We start from the raw sequence: 16,708 nt of genomic DNA, 5'->3' as shown, positions 1-16,708 counted from the left end.
CAGACAACTAATAGAAATATTTTTTAGTCTTCGATAAAAGTTTTAAATTAAAAAGAAAATCATATAAAATGACGTTGATGTGAAATTTGCTGAATATGGGGATTACCTGTATTCTCTTAATTTTTGCCCCTAAAAAACCAGTTTGAATAACAACAAATGTAAAACACTATTCACAGTATTAACAATTGACAGCAGTGAATTTCCCATGTCTATGTTAAAAATGAAGTTCTTCAGCTGCAGCACTTAAATGTACTTACCAACACACTGGTTTCCTGCCTCATTCAGTTCAAAGCCACCACCACAGTTGAGGTAACTGATACAGCGATATGAGCCAGCAGTGTTGAGGCAGCGTTGATTCCGCCTGCAGGGATTGTTACGCTGACATTCATTTATATCTTAAACAAAACAAAATGAGAATCAAAAGTGAGCTTTCCACCCTCTAAAATATATCATCCATTCACGCACCTTTACAGCAGGCATATGTTTTGAGAGCACTAAATCATGACAGGATATGAATCAGTGTAATCACTACTTAATTTGTAAGAGTGGATGAGTGAAGGAACTTGTTTATTCTGAAGGTTCCGTCCTTTTTTACAGTTGAGATGATTCAAAATATGTGGCTGAATATTAATACGATGGAAGAATGCAAAAGGTACAGAGAAAAAAAATGGTGCATATAGTGGTAATTTGGAAATAATATCTATTTTTTTCCTTGGCACTACAGCCCCAGTGGGCCTAGGCCTACCTCTATGAACTTCTCCGTTCACTTCAGTTTTTCTAGATCTTATACATTCGGTAGGACTCCTTGGGAGGGTGATCAGCTCGTCACAAGGCCTCTACCTGTACACAAACACAGAAAAACGCACACACACAAACTAAACACCCATGCCCTGAGTGGAATTCAAACACACGATCCCGGCTTCCGAGCGAGCAAAGACAGTGCATGCCTTAGACCGCTCGGCTACTGTGACCGGCACATAATATATATTAGAGGAATTTATTATGTGTGTGTCATTGTTTAATTTGCATATGACAGCTAACCACTGACTGATACAGTCAGCCAAGTTGCGACTCAAACAAATGTACCTCCGCTGTTCAGTGGTGAACTATATAAGGACAACTGTAATGTTCTTTTTTTAATGTGTATTATGTAATGATGCTTTCGGTATTGAGACTATCTAGTGTTTCATGGTACAATGACTGATGAACTAGAAAGGATTTGAAAGGATGAAGTGATGATCTAAATGAGGTACCATTATGGAATATGCCTGGAAGAAATGAAGAAAACAAAAGAAAATCATTCAGCATAGCCATTAACCTTTCTAGGGTCAGAACCAAGCACTTCCTGAATATAGTTCTAGAACATTACCTCTAGACCAAAATGCTTAGAGCCACTGTGGTACTGTCACTAGTCAAAGAAAAAGAGAGGTTACATACTTTTGATAAAATTTACATTTTATAGCCAAAATTTGCTAAAATATTTTCTCTACACAGTAGCACCAGTCACTGCACATTTTTTCTGGATTTGCTTGGATATCGTTTACATTACATAATCTTTCTTTCTTAGACTAAAGGAAAGAGGGAACCATTTCCTGAATTTATAATATCAAAAGAATGACATTCCATTTTTATAAGAGGCATTCATAAGATATGCTACAATATACTGCATACTAATAGCCATCATAATTATGGAAGGAATTTAAATGGTGGTGATTAATATATGATGTATAAATACATTCACACTCTATTGTTTATACAATCCAGAAATATGTTTCACCACTTCAAATTATTACCCAAAATTATTAGAAACTTGTGGGAACCTCCCACAGTCTAACATACAACTTCCACAGCATAGCAGGAGCAGGCAATATTTATATATCACACTTTTCAACCTGGTTCTCTGGACACCCACATAAGCGCTACCCAATTAGTGCTCATAACAGCAGCTCCACCGCCCATTCGTGACGGACCACCCAGCAGCAAGAGTATAAAGATGCTGGCCTCCAACACGCTAGCATCAGCCATACTACTCACATCAGTCAGCGCCATGCTTGCTTCAAGAGATCACCACAGCTGCAACTCTACTAGTAACAACACTGCAGCTGACTGCCAGCGCATGCACTGTATGTCTGCCAGCCAGCCAGACTTTCCACTATCCCATCAGCTTGCAACCACCAAGCTGCAGTAAAAGAAGCGCATTGGGCTGCTGCAAGGAAGCATGCCGCACTAGCTAGTTTGCTGCAATGGAGGCTTGAGACAAACGGCCCTTTCAGGGGCCTCCAATAGCAATGTCATCCCCAGACCAGGCTAGTTGCTACGAAGGGAGTCTCCACGGGTATTATTCAGACACACTTCCTGCCCTAAGAGCAATGAACATTTATTTTTAGTTTTACGTGTCTGTCACTGACAGCATCGACAACGCACGAACTATTTACTGGCTTACCGATACACTGGCCTTGCTGACTCGCTTCATAACCAGTAGGACACTCAACCGCTTTACATTCACCATTGCTAAGCAGTACTTTCTTGTCATCACAGTGCTTCCTCTCGCAGCGGAAGGAACCGAGAGTGTTGCGGCATTGCCACGTGGGACCAAGATTTCTGCAATTATCGGTCCCCAATGCACATTCATCATCATCTGCAGAGAGAGCACATATACAAAAATGTCACTCAATAAATATTAAAGTGAAAGTAAAGTTAAGAACTAAGCTGAACACACACAGGGTATATAAACGCCTATCTTTCATTAGTCGCAAATTAAACTAAAGGTACGAACCTTGTCCTAGTATATCTTAAAAGTATAAAACAGCTCTAAGTATTTTTAGATGTATATGGGAGAGGCCCGGGTTCGATCCCGGGTCTGGTCAAGTGGGATTTGTGGTAGACAAAGTGGCGCTGGGGCAGGTTTTCTCCGAGTACTTTGGTTTCCCCTCCCAATCTTCATTCCACCAACTGCTCCACAATCACCCTCACCTATCATCTGGGGCTGGTACGATAGGCCAGAAGTGGCCGCAGTACAAGGGACTTAGTCCCACCCCACTAGCAGTAAAAAAATAGGCACATTTTAAGATTGCAATGATACAATCTCAAAGAATGTTTTGAACATGAAACTAAAAGGAAAATGCCATAGGGGGAAGAACTGAATCAAGATGGAAGCAACAGGTTATGAAAGATGTCACAAAATAGGAAGGAGGAAGAGTTTTGGAAGACATGAAAGAGATGGAGAGGTCTGATTGCTAGATGAAAAGGCTGAGAAAGAGGATGGACAAGAAATCATAACATTTGGCTTCATACTGATGCCCTATCTTTATAATCATACGTATCAAAGTAACAAGGTCATAGCGTACAGACAGGGAAGCCCCAATGTCATATCATTCTAGAAGTTCAGAGAACAGCACATGTATAAGCAACATCTCACTTTCAATAGGTCATGTGTCAAAGAGTGCATTCACATTACATAATTAACTTTTTTATTTCATGATAATCTGCAAACTTCTATATCTGAAATGTGGTAATGTGAGATATTAAAATGTGCCTGCAACGTTGCCAGCATGCCACAAATATCAAAATGGCCACACAGTCTCAAATCAACTCTACATTTTACCCTCCTGAAAAACAATAATCAAGAAACCAGATGTAAATACGATTGAACCAGGGCTACTTTTGTGGCATACATGTCAACAGCAAAGAACACTACATGTTCTTGTAGGGCAGCAAAACCATAAATTCTGCCGAAAATTAAGCACTCTTTCAATATACTTTATATCCACCCCCGCAAAAAGAAAAAGAAAGAAAGAAAACAGCCAGAGTAAATACATGAATTATGAATTAAAAACATACCATGTTTGACATTAAAAAATATTTCAGGTTAAAACTCTCTATTAATGGAATAATCATAATATTGTCGCGTATCGGGCGTATATCGCGACAAATAACTTCACGCCGTATTTTGTATAGCGAATTTTATTTCACATTCGCACTTACAATCACCCAAATTACAGATTTACGGTTACTGCTATCTGCAGTATCACAATTAGTACACTCCAAATGCCAGAATACAACTGACTAGTTGCTGGCTAACTCGGCGGTAGCTCCAGGACTCACTGACTGACTCAGTACAACTCGACTCGGCGACTGTTACAGTACAACTGACTGTGAATAGCCTTCGCTTCTCACTATGTAGCCTCGATCGGACAATACGGCCACGTAATAGGCACCCTTGTTGCTAGCCACGCTGTCCGGTTACGTCACCGCTGTTGATTCGCCTTGCATAGTTACCCGGTTACGAGGCTCGGCTATCTTCGGCTCCGCTCGTGACGTCACCGCGCATGGCTGCCAGGATGCGGCGTGATTACTCGCCTATTACGCGAGCGTTACGTTACCGCTGAGGGGTGGGAGGGGAGCGCTGACTCACCCGCCGCGTCACTGCTGGTGTGGGGGGGGCTCGGCTTTGCGCAACATGTCACAATATGTATAATACGAATAATTATGAAATATATAAAGTGCAGATTGTTAGTGACATGGGAGAGTACACGTGGGAATTATGGAAAGAAAACAAAACACTGCAGAAAAATTTTACCCATTACTTTGGATATATGTATGGAATAGAAAATGCCAAATGTGGAAAAAATAAGTTTATATAAGTGCCCACACACACCTGTATTACAGAGCAGAAACATACACACAAACCAAGTAATATACATCAGTAAGTAAAGAAATGACACGTGAGACGAGGTTTGTAAGGAGAGGGAGGGAAGAGGTAATGAAATTATTAAAGAAAATCTACAGCTGGATACACTTGAAGGTAAATTAATGACTAACAGACTAAGATGGTATTTGAACATTATAAGAATGAACAAAGGTAAAATCCCAAAGGAAATTTCAAACATGAAACTGAAAGGAAAATACCCATGAGACAGGCCAAGACATTTGGAAAGATGTAATGAAGGAGGAAGAAAGAAGAACATGGCAGAAACGGAGGAGGAAGAGTTTCAGGTAAACAAAGATAGATGGAAAGGCTTCATTTCTAGATGACCCACACAAAAGTGGAAACATGAAAGGGAAATGGATGATGACAGCTGTTTACGATGGTTGTATGCTTTTGGAAAATATTTTTAATACTCTTCATCCCTAGAAGTTGCCATTATTTCTTAATGCACTCCAGTGCTTACCTTCACACAGTCCTGTCTGAGCATTCAGTGTGTATCCTGTGCCACAGCTCGTGAAACGGATGCACTGGTATGATCCAATGGTGTTATCACAGCGCTGACTTGGCAAGCAATCGTGTTTGTTCAGCTGACACTCATTGATATCTGATAAATGAGCAATTATGGTCTCAAATTCAAGTACCTTGTAAATACACTGATATTATTCTTATTACCACTATTACAAAAAAAATAAAGGTATCCCTGTAACAGGCCACGAAGGCTCATAGGGTTGTGAGATGTTGAGATTCCCACATTTTCTAGACAATCAGCTCATAGATGGCGGTAAGGTTGTCAGTCTTACGCGCTGGCCGCCCTTTACCCCCCAAGAATATTCCTGGTACTCATTTCTGTTAGGCTGAGTCGACCCCAGGGCCATAGTGCAGCTGGAAGGATTAGGTAAATTGAAAAAATCCACCTGATTGGGATTTGATCCCACGACTTTCCGGCTTGTAGCACAGTGCCTCAACCAACTACGCTACCATGCACCCTCAGTATTATGAATATCATTTAATATTCACACAATTATATTATCATTATCATTAGTGATATGGTAAAAAGGTAAAGTTGCTCCTGTGTTTAATTACTAAACATTATGCCATTAAGACATACAAGGTGTGTCCCAGAAGTAATGAAATCTATTTCTTTCCCGCGCTCACTAGTTGGAGCGCGCTGGAACCGGTTGCGTTGGGGGGGGGGGGNGGCCTTTAGCTTCACAGCGCACCCAAGGTCAGTCTGCTTGAGCATCGGAGGCGTCAGTATCGCTGATTTAGTGCACCTGTGTTTTACGACCACGTCACAGCATGCAATGGCAGATAATTTCGAACAATGTTGGGTGGTCAAGTTCTGCACAAAGCTCAACAAAAAAGCTGCCGAAACTCATGAACTGCTTAAGCAAGCCTATGGGGAGTCTGCTCTATCATATGTGCAAGTTACAAGGTGGGTGAAGAAGTTTAAGGAGGGCCAGGAAGGAGTGGAAGATGACCCCCGCTCTGGACGGCCATCAACAAGCCAAACCAATGAAAATGTGACTCGTGTGCGTGATTTGTTGAATACTGACCATCGAATGACTGTCCGGTTGTTAGCCAACACGCTGAACATTCCAAAAACCATTGTGCATCGCATCGTTATGGACGAATTGAACATGCAAAAGGTATGCACCAAGCTGGTCCCCAAATTGTTGATGGACGAGCTGCCGCAGCCACCCTACAGCCCCGACCTAGCTCCGGCCGACTTCTTGTTGTTCCCGAGGATCAAGACTGCACTCAAAGGATGCCGTTTTGAAAGCATTCAGGCTATCCAAGCGGCTGTGACAACAGTTTTAAATGAGGTTCCCATCGAGGCCTTTGAGGGGACGTACCGGGCATGGGAGAGTTGGTGGAAAAATGTGTAGATGCTCATGGACAGTACTTTGAAGAATATTAACACTTTGTACCGATATCATCAATAAATTTAAAAATATATATATATATTTCATGACTTTTGGGACACACCTTGTATGGGGGAGTCGGGGTATAGCTCCACTTCAACACTAGATGGAGGTGAGTGGTCAGTTTCATGCTCCTGCTACTTTACCTGGGGGCGAATGAGTCCCCAGTATATCAGTAGTGTTATGTTTAAATAATATCTTCTGGGGAACACCGAATGTACTTAATTCTCTTCATTTCTCCTGGGAAACAATTCTGAAGTAGGCAAAGAGAGAGACTTTGAACATAGATCACTAAAATATAGACTTTGAATTGATACTTGGCATTACATTTCTGCTGAGACTTTTAGATTTCTTTTGTTTTCTATAATTTAATTTCAGGGTTCCAACTAAAAAGTACGTGCTTCTTATATAGTGAAACGAATGAAAATCTTACCAACACAGGCATGAAGCAGAGGGTCCAGCTGGAAGCCAGTCTGACATATGCACTGGAAACTTCCATGTGTATTCATGCACTCTTGATTACTGTCACATGGGGGATCCGTATTCTCTGCACATTCATCAATATCTGCAACACACTGACCACTTATCTCTTGTCCCTCAAGCATACCCTAATTCAGATTCAGAATATGTAAGCATGAAACAAGTTCTTCACAACATGCACAAAATAAATCTAAAATGTAACAGCAGCTACAAATAAGTCTCACAAATAAAATTTATGAACAATTTATCATGGACAATGAAATAATACAATACTTGAAGAAAGCAGTCTTCTGGGATTTGGCACCGTGTATATGTGCTGTTAACCGACGTTTCGGAGGAACGTATCGCCTCCATCTTCAGGGTAGAAGAAAAAATATAAGAAATCTGCAAGCGTCTACCCTGAAGATGGAGGCGATACGTTCCTCCGAAACGTCGGTTAACACCACATATACACGGTGCCAAATCCCAGAAGACTGCTTTCTTCATAGTCACCGCCATGAAAGCCTCAAATCTTACAATACAATAATTAATGTTATTTATCTCAGCTTCCCAAATATTTTTCTGAACTGTTTTGCTTTTTTAAATGTTTTACAAGATGAACATTAAGAGTTTATTTAAGCATTCAAATTATCAAATAAATTGGCATGCCTAGTTTATAGGGAGAACCACACAGAGTATATGTTCAGATTTCAATTAATCTGATAATGTCTAGGAGTAAGTAAAATTTGGTCTTCTGGGTCACAACAAATTGTAGTCTGGCAGATGGTTACCAATGCTTCAGAGGTATATGTTGCCTCCATTTTCAGGGTAGAAGATCAAGGCAACATATTCCTCTGAAAATTTGATAACCACTTATCAGACTTCACAATGTCATAAGTCAAAAGACTACAACATGAACTGGTCACCACCATAAAACCTTAAACGTCCATGTGCTTAATTAAGCACCACAATGTGAAGATGTGTGGAGAAGTGAAGGTACAGTTCCTCTCATTCTCAATGTTGGTACTAGAAGGAGAGTGTGGTGAGCCTGACATTCTGTATGCCTGGGGAGAGCGCCTGTGGTCTCCACTGGGTATGAGGCTGGGTTGGTGGTGTTGAAATAAATATGACACGTAAAAGATTATTGAGAAGTTATATATATAAATATATATTACATACCCACACATGTGTCAGTGGCGTGGTCAGATTTTAAGCCTGCCTGACACTGACGTGCATCTGAGGATTTAGGCACACATCTGTAGCCTCCTGGCTCATTGATACACGCCTCCCTGCTGCAGACATGAGTCCCCTCCTCACACTCATTCACATCTGCACAAAAAAAAAATATACTCTTGAGTACCAACACAGAAGTTTTCCAGAACTTGAACAAACACTAGTAACTTTAGGTTACAAAATGTTATAATGTAGATCGTTCATAATGCCTGGAAGACAAAAAAGAATCGGTAATAAAATCAACAAAACATTTCAGACTGCCACTTATACAACTGTTCTTATTTACATTTTACTTAATGATGCTGTTAGTAGCTCAGGTTATACAGTGCTGAATTTTAAAATGATTGCTGAACAATGAAATAGAGAGGATGTGGAAGGAAAAAGTTGTGGATTAATTTGAGGTACTATCCCAGTATTCCTCTGGAAGGAATGAAAACATCAAGAAATGCCTCAGTCAGGATAGCTGATTTCAGGCTGAGATTTAAACCCAAAGTCACCTAAATGCAAAGTAGGAGTGTTACCAACCTGACCACCGTGCTGAGTCATATACATGTATTCTACAGTTAAGGTAGTTAACGAGATGTGGCATTCTAATGACAGCGAAAATAAAATTACTCCTTTGGGATCTGAAACCTTGTAGTCCAGTAGAAAGATACCAACAACTTGGATGAACCTAGTGCCTCCATATTCAGGGTAGACTATCCAAAACATTGATAATTTTCTACCAGACTGTATGGTGCCAATGCTCAGAAGACAGTAGTCTTCACATTGGAAATACAAGCCCTTAGCAATTCAACAGATTAGAAGATGTATAATTTTGGATGTACCTGTTTATCTTCATTCTCTTTAGGGATGCATATTCTTCCTCAGTCTGCATATGCCCTACAGGCATGCACAGTGTATAACAGACATGTGCTGAAGTACCTACACTACAGCTACCCAAGAAGACATGCAAGAAGCATACGCAGCACGCTAAACAAATCACTACTCTAAGGAAGAGATGTTTATTTTCTGCAAGCCAAAATAGCCATCAACCAACAGCAGTCTCTGAAATCATGAAGTTAACACTATATATTATTTACTCTAGTGATATGTCCATCGAAAATTCAATGGAAACACTGGACAATTACAATTTCTAATTGTAGTTTCACAGGCAACCCTTCCACTGCTAGGTATTTAAATTCTGAGTGACACTGACTTTGCACATTATGTAACTTTATCAGTTCAGGCTGCGACTATAATACCATCTGACGTACAGACACCTCTCAGTGCTGCTAATTGCTGCCAGTTTCTGATCCTGTTCTAGACTATTATAAATTATACCCCTCCATAACATACACAGTCAATTATTAATTGCATCGTACTATGCACATGCACATGCGCGCAACCACACAGATTTGTGATGGAAAGAAAAGACAATGACAATGAACATTCGACACGTATAGCACAGTACCTAGTAAAGATTGTTAATCAAAACTAGTAAAATGTAGTGTCATAAGACTTGATTTCATTTCTACATCAATGCTCATACTACACTCATGTTGAATGTGTAGGTGACATGGAAATAAGCTTCATGAGCTACACATCTTCACATTAGAAGGTGAAAGAAAATAGGCAAGACTTATTCCCGGTACTCAAATAACAATTATAGTAGTAGAGTGTCACTATCACTATATTAATGAGCATATTTTATAGTACAATACAACAGTACAGAGTTATTATACTAAGTAATAAATAAATGAGTCTATGAATTATAACAGGACTGAAAGTTCTTTTAGAAAATAATTCCATATAAATTACTACAAGTTAACCTTTCTTCAGAACACTAAAAGAAAACATATAGGATATTACAACCACAATACAACTGATATATTGGGTTTTTGGACTTTATCCATCGTCCTGGTTTTTAAGATAACTAATAAAAACACGACGTTTCGGAAACTGGATCTGTTTCCGTCCTCAGGTGAAGGAAAACACACCTATTCTGTTGGGTCCGTTACAAAGAGCTAGCCTCAATCAATCAATCGTCCAGTGATTGAGGCTAGCTCTTTCTAACGGACCCAACAGAATAGGTGTTTTCCTTCACCTGAGGACGGAAACAGATCCAGTTTCCGAAACGTCGTGTTTTTATTAGTTATCTTAAAAACCAGGACGATGGATAAAGTCCAAAAACCCAATATATCAGTGTGTTATACACCATCGTCAGAATCCTATAGTAACTACAATACAACTGTACAACTTTGCAAAAAATAAATAAAAAACAACTATATTAAATGTGTAGCAATTATAAAATGTGAAATAAGTTAGAAGCTGGTTTGTTAAATAGGCTATTATTTGTTACATCAGCATGATAAACCCAACGCAATGCATTTATTTATAATGAAGTTTGCATGACTACAACCATAACAATTAGTAAACAAAACTTACAACTAAAATAAATAATATGTTAGTTAGTTTCATGCACTTAATGCACAAATTAAGCTGCATTCTTCTTTTCCTCATTTAAATTACTGAAAATTGTGATAAACAGTCCAAAATTATCTACTTCATGATAATAACATAGTGTGACATGGATGGCGCAAAGGAAGTAGGGGCCACGTGAACTATGCATTTCCACGAGTGACGTCATGTACCCCCACTCCTCCCATCACTACACAGCACTCAGTAAACACCCCTCCCCGCTAGGCTGTGATGTCACGCAACAGGCGAGTCTGTGAAGCGTCTATTGCTAGGCAGTGCGTAGAGAGAAACGCCTGACAACAATACCTGATATCTGTTGCTGAGCAGCAAGGTGTTCTCTATGTTGTCCATACCGAGCCTAGATAAGGAGCAGTGAACACTATTCAGGAGCAGTGAGTAGTGAGGACTGAGCCAGTTACTAGTATCCAGTATGAGTTGAAGTAATTTTAAACTGAATTTTAAATTCTGAAGCTATGAGTCGAGTTGTATTGAGTGAATGGCAGGGACTCCAGCAGCAGAAGTAATTGTGAAACTGTGAATTGTGTAACTATAAGAGCGAGTTGGAATAAATTCGCTTGATCCAAAATGGCGTGAAGTTATTTGTCGCATTACCAACACCCAACACATGACAATACGAAAACAGGGAAGCACAGATTTTCCAAAAACCTATTAATATAAGGATCTAAATTAACCCAACATTACAATGAGCCTGTCTCATGGCAACAGTAAAAGGACATAGAGATATCTCATTTTCATTTGAATAGGACTGTAGGACCATGAATGTTATATAACGATCTTCTCAGTGAGTTAAGCTTGAGTCATATGAGATATGAGGTTCTCATGGTGGTGATTGTTAGGATTATGGTCTTTGGGATGACATCATATAGTCAGCAACATTTTGTGGAAATATGCTACTTCCATTTTATACCCTGAAGCAGGAGGCAGCAAATTCCTCTTAAAATGTTTACTCCTTTTCAAACCTATGGCTTACCAAATGAATGTTGAGGCCAATATTTAACGTCACCTCCATTATTAACATGCGAAAGTATTGAACTGTAAATCATTTCCTGTGTTAGCACACTATACTTCAAGCATCCGTATAAAAATATTATTTAAAGAACAGAGACAATACATTGAAAAAAAAAATGCTCACTCATTCATGATCTACAACACAAGTTAGGTGCAAGCAACATATTAATACTACACAGTTTGTTAATACATGAATCAAAAATTGCTTAATTTCAGACCTTCTGCCTCATGTTACATTCACTTTATATATATACAGATGAAAAGTTGTACTCAAAACCAATCTCATCTCAGTGTTCACTGCCAATAATTTGGCAGATGAAATTATTTAATCATATATTCACTGGTAAAATAAGGCATTTACATCTATATTCTGTAACAGAACTGCACTTAAGAATGAAACAGTATGGGAAAGCCCAGCACTATTGATTGATTGCTAAATAAATTCAAAGTTTACTGAAAAAATACTGGTTATTCATAATGCCATCTTTTTATGACCTCTTTTCTCAGAGGTCAGAAAAGATATGTCCATTTTTATAATTACTTCTTACCAGCTCATAATTTACAGATCTTAACACGTAAATGCACAGATTTTAAATTTCATTTCCTTTTCATATATCATTGTTCTTGAATAAAATGTATTGGATAAAAATATATGATTCAGAATGCATGAATTCAGCCGTGTGTGCAAAGCAGAAAGCACAAACCTTACTCTTTCATGAGAAATAGGTACTGAAATAATACCCTGCACATATTTAGAGCACCATTTTTCAGCAAATGCAAAGTGGTAGTGTTTTGTACCATAAAAAACATAATTCTAATTATATGAATTATTTAGAGCATGCTGTCTTATTAACACATGCACTTCCATGCCATGGTATTAGGATTTCATTCAGACATATGAGAACGTCAAATTTTCACAATCAAATTGAGAAGGAAAATTTATCAATTTCGATCCTAACATTAATTTTTCTGTCTGAAACTTAAAAAGAATTCTCTGATAACCACTTCCGCTTTGCACGGCAGAGTCTGATGTCCAAAGAGACCAGTTTCATATTCGCTCCAATGGAGTAAAAACTTCTTGCGCTTCTTCAAATTAATACCAAAAACAAAGAGGTCTACAGAAATGTACACATATTTCAATCATATATGCACTATGAATAACTTTAATTCTTTCCAATCTTTTCTGTTTGAGATTGCACTTCTAACTTGCTACAGATTAATTTGCAAGCAAATATAAACAGAAGACACTTTGGTTTGTTAAAATGTAAAACTATGCACCTGGTGTTCCTACAAATGAGCTTCTAGGGGAGGTGTTCAAGAATGCAAAGAGAAAGATTTCACACTCAGAACAGTACCACAATGTGGCAGTAAGTTCATAAGTTAGTGGCAGAAATATTCCAAAAATGTGCCTGTACAGGAAAATAGCAATGTCAGATATCTTCTGAAAGAGGACAGGAAAGGATTAAAAAGAAGACTGAATGTATGGCATCATCTAAGAGTGGAGAACAGTATGCAGTTACAGTCTAGAATAAAATAATTGCTTTTCAAATGGTACCAAAACATCTTCTGCTCTGTGTATTGTATCGGAAACCAGCAGGGCAGATCTGATTGGAGTCTTGAAAACTTGGTCCTAGAAAAGCTGGTAAAATTGTTGTCGAGGACACGCTTGTTGAGTTCAGTTTTGATGTTCTGAGGCAGCGGAAACTTCCTTGTGTGTTTACACATTCCTCTCCATGTGTGCATTTCAACTGGCTCTCAGCACACTCATTTACATCTGTGGGACAAGAGAAAGCAACAGAGTTTAGTCTCACATAATATTTAAGTTTATGGGTGAATGGCAGATAACTCCTTTAGTACTCTATACAAGAAATGTCAGCCATGTCTCCTTAATTCAGTGTGGAAGTGTCTTGAAAAGGGACTGATAGACATAAACCTCTGAATATTGTATAGAACAAATATACAAGTACAGTGAGTGACTTCAATATAAAGAATACCTTTAAGAAAAACTTAAATGCAGATACTCTCATTTGAAACTACAATAACAGAAGTTTCATTGAGCTTATCATTTCTTTCAAAAGTTGCAAAAACCTATTATGACAATTCTTAACATGGTCAACACAAATTTCTAGAATTACCTTCTTCTTAATCTAAATTGCGGACATGTACTGATGCTTGAAACTGGCTCTTCCAGATTAATTTTTATTAAAATATGTATTCTCATTTCTATTCTTCATTACCCACCAACACACGTCTGAGATTCTCTGTCAAGTTGGAATCCCACTGGACACAATGGCTGGGGAGTAACTTTCTGTTGATTTTGACACTGGAAACTTCCACGAGTATTGATGCAGACCTGTGTAAGTGCGTTGCAGTTATGCAGTTCTTCTTCACATTCATTGATATCTGAAATTAAATTGTATATTAAAGAAAACATTCAATATTATCACCCGAGACATGAACACAAAAGGAATACTGATTCCCAGAACTTTGCTCTACTAGATGTTTGATTGTACTCAATGTTTTAATCAAGTTCACTCCTGGGAAAACCACCCCAAAATAATTAGGGCCCCAGAACTGATAAAAGCACAGTAGCTAAATAAGAAAATTGGAACGTAATCAAAGTTTATAATGCAGGTACTAAGGGCTTGATCTCCACAAGCTCAATAGACTCAGAACACTTACTCTGCTTAGTTCAATGATATTTCACGCATGTGACTGAACTGATGCACCACTTCTATTGCACTTATTTTAAGATCCTCAGTGAAGCCAAATGTGGAAAATTTGGACTGCTGTAATTTGGGAATAGGGTGGAAGTCCACAAATTATAACTAAATACAGCCCATTCTAAATAAATCCTTGAGCATCTACTTTCCTGCCTCACCCTCTATACATATATATACAGAAATGTCAATGAAGTTACCTTGACAGTGTAGATATGTACTATTATACCTAAAGCCACGTCCACAGATGGTCTTATGGTCTACACAATTGTAACTGCCCAGTGTGTTTATACACAGCTGGACTCCTTGGATACAGTTGTGTCTGCCTTCTGCACATTCATCTATATCTGAAATAAACAACACATTGATACAATGCAATTTATTGTTGCCAGCTTGAGACTAGATTTAAGCTAGTATTGCATAATAAAGCAGAATTTATGAGATAACATGTATCACAGTTTTCTAGACATATTGCCTTAATAAAATTTGCACAATTCAAAATGGTTCAAATTATATGTTTAGGGACAAGAAACACAAGCAGACACCATGAATTACAATAAATTATTAATCATTTTAGTATTATTATTATTGTTGTTCGTTTGTCTGGATTATTGCGCTTTCCTTCAGTGCTTGCCAGTAATTTGTGTTTGTCCGTAATGTAATTACTTGTATCTACCCTGTGCTCTGTCTGTAATTCGCCTTGCGGCTGTTGACCCGGCACGTAAACAATAAAGAACTGAATTGAAATGAATTAAGACAGGGACAATTCTGCCTGCAGAAATTTATGCTATGCATTAAATAGAAAACTGCAGTACCAAGTGTACAGGCTGTTATGTAATTGACCTAAAAAAGATTTTACACTGAAGTAACCATTCAAGAGATATGGATTGTGATGAAATTTTGTGTTGGTATTCACATGAGGGCCGTAAGATAAATGTTGGCTAAAAACAGCCAACTCTTACATTCTTCACTAAAAGTAATTTTAGGTTGTGGTCTTCTGGATTGTGACACCATGTAGTCTGGTAGGAGACTAGCAACGTTTTGGAAGAATCTTCTGCTTCCATCTCTGGGTACTTTCTAACCTGAAGATGTAGAAGGGACTCTGGAAGGCCAACATATGGCTGTATCCTCGCCCACATTCCAAGTTTCAAGATGGAAGGCAGCAAAACACTAACAACTGCCTACACAATGTCATAACCCAGAAGACTACAATCAAAATCTTCACCACAATGAAAACCTCAAATCCTAATGAAAGAAGGAATGACTGAATTTCATACTCTTCAAGGAGTGCATTCTGTTGTGTTAATTTATCATTTAATTATTATTTTTCCGTCTCAACATAACTATCAAAATCTCATTCAAATTTACGGTGTATATGAGTTTATTGGTTTTAATGGTTTAATGGTATGACAATGTGCTACATGTTTCGAGTTATAAAGCCATCATCAGGCAGTATACACCAACAACTGTTCACAAACTACTGACTTGCATTTTATATGAGTTCATACATTACAATATAACAACTATTATTAATGTAACTGACTTTACACATAGTTAATATATCCAGTATTTTGTTATAATTAATATTATTCTTGTAAACATATTAAAATTGGAATAAAATTTTTATATTAAATGGGTGCCTAAAGATGTATATAAGGCATATATAAGAAAATAATAAAAATTTTTAAGTAATAAAATACACTCATGTGATGAATTAAAATGTTGCATAGAAATGGCAGTTCTTCTATTGTTGTGTGTGTGTTTATTTCCACAGGAAACTGTTTACCGAGTCGTTACTTAGCAATGAACGTCTACTCTGGGTTTGCCTTCCCACTTTAAGGAGTCATGTTACAATATCATGCAAATGAAGAAAGTCGTAACACCAGCACTTACTGTGACATGACTGAATAGCTTAACAAGTGATATCATCCATTGCTAGGCAATGGCACAGTAAACATGCTATTATGTCACCAAACAAGTGAACATGGCCCTGTGTGGCCGAAACATGTAGCGCATGAACACAGAATGATGAGTATCATCTAAACCTATATTGATATTATTGCATTATAGATGGAAGAAGACTACAGGTGATACTAAAATGCAAAGGGATGCTGCATTATAATATTAGTATCTTCGTATAAATGTAGCTGTCTTTAAGTTCATAGCATGCATAT

General features: G+C 38.1%; 1 protein-coding gene across 3 annotated transcripts in view; it reads right to left on the bottom strand.

Moving 5' to 3' along the window:
• Positions 1 to 16,708, bottom strand: part of LOC111864094 (fibrillin-2) — a 78,157-nt gene that overhangs the window by 18,053 nt on the left and 43,396 nt on the right. For all 3 annotated transcript variants that reach the window (XM_023851109.2, XM_023851108.2, XM_023851110.2), the window contains 8 exons: positions 14,735 to 14,881; positions 14,056 to 14,217; positions 13,370 to 13,588; positions 8,272 to 8,421; positions 7,067 to 7,198; positions 5,172 to 5,312; positions 2,444 to 2,638; positions 258 to 395 (listed from right to left, as the gene is read on the bottom strand). In XM_023851109.2, the coding sequence (XP_023706877.1) occupies positions 258 to 395; positions 2,444 to 2,638; positions 5,172 to 5,312; positions 7,067 to 7,198; positions 8,272 to 8,421; positions 13,370 to 13,588; positions 14,056 to 14,217; positions 14,735 to 14,881 (1,284 nt within the window). The remainder of the gene's footprint in view (positions 1 to 257; positions 396 to 2,443; positions 2,639 to 5,171; positions 5,313 to 7,066; positions 7,199 to 8,271; positions 8,422 to 13,369; positions 13,589 to 14,055; positions 14,218 to 14,734; positions 14,882 to 16,708) is intronic.

The sequence above is a fragment of the Cryptotermes secundus genome, unplaced genomic scaffold (genome assembly GCF_002891405.2).
Source record: "Cryptotermes secundus unplaced genomic scaffold, Csec_1.0 scaffold708, whole genome shotgun sequence".
NCBI classification, from domain to species: Eukaryota; Metazoa; Arthropoda; class Insecta; order Blattodea; family Kalotermitidae; genus Cryptotermes; species Cryptotermes secundus.
Note: the sequence above shows the minus strand (reverse complement) of the source record. Positions and strands in the feature narration are given on the sequence as shown.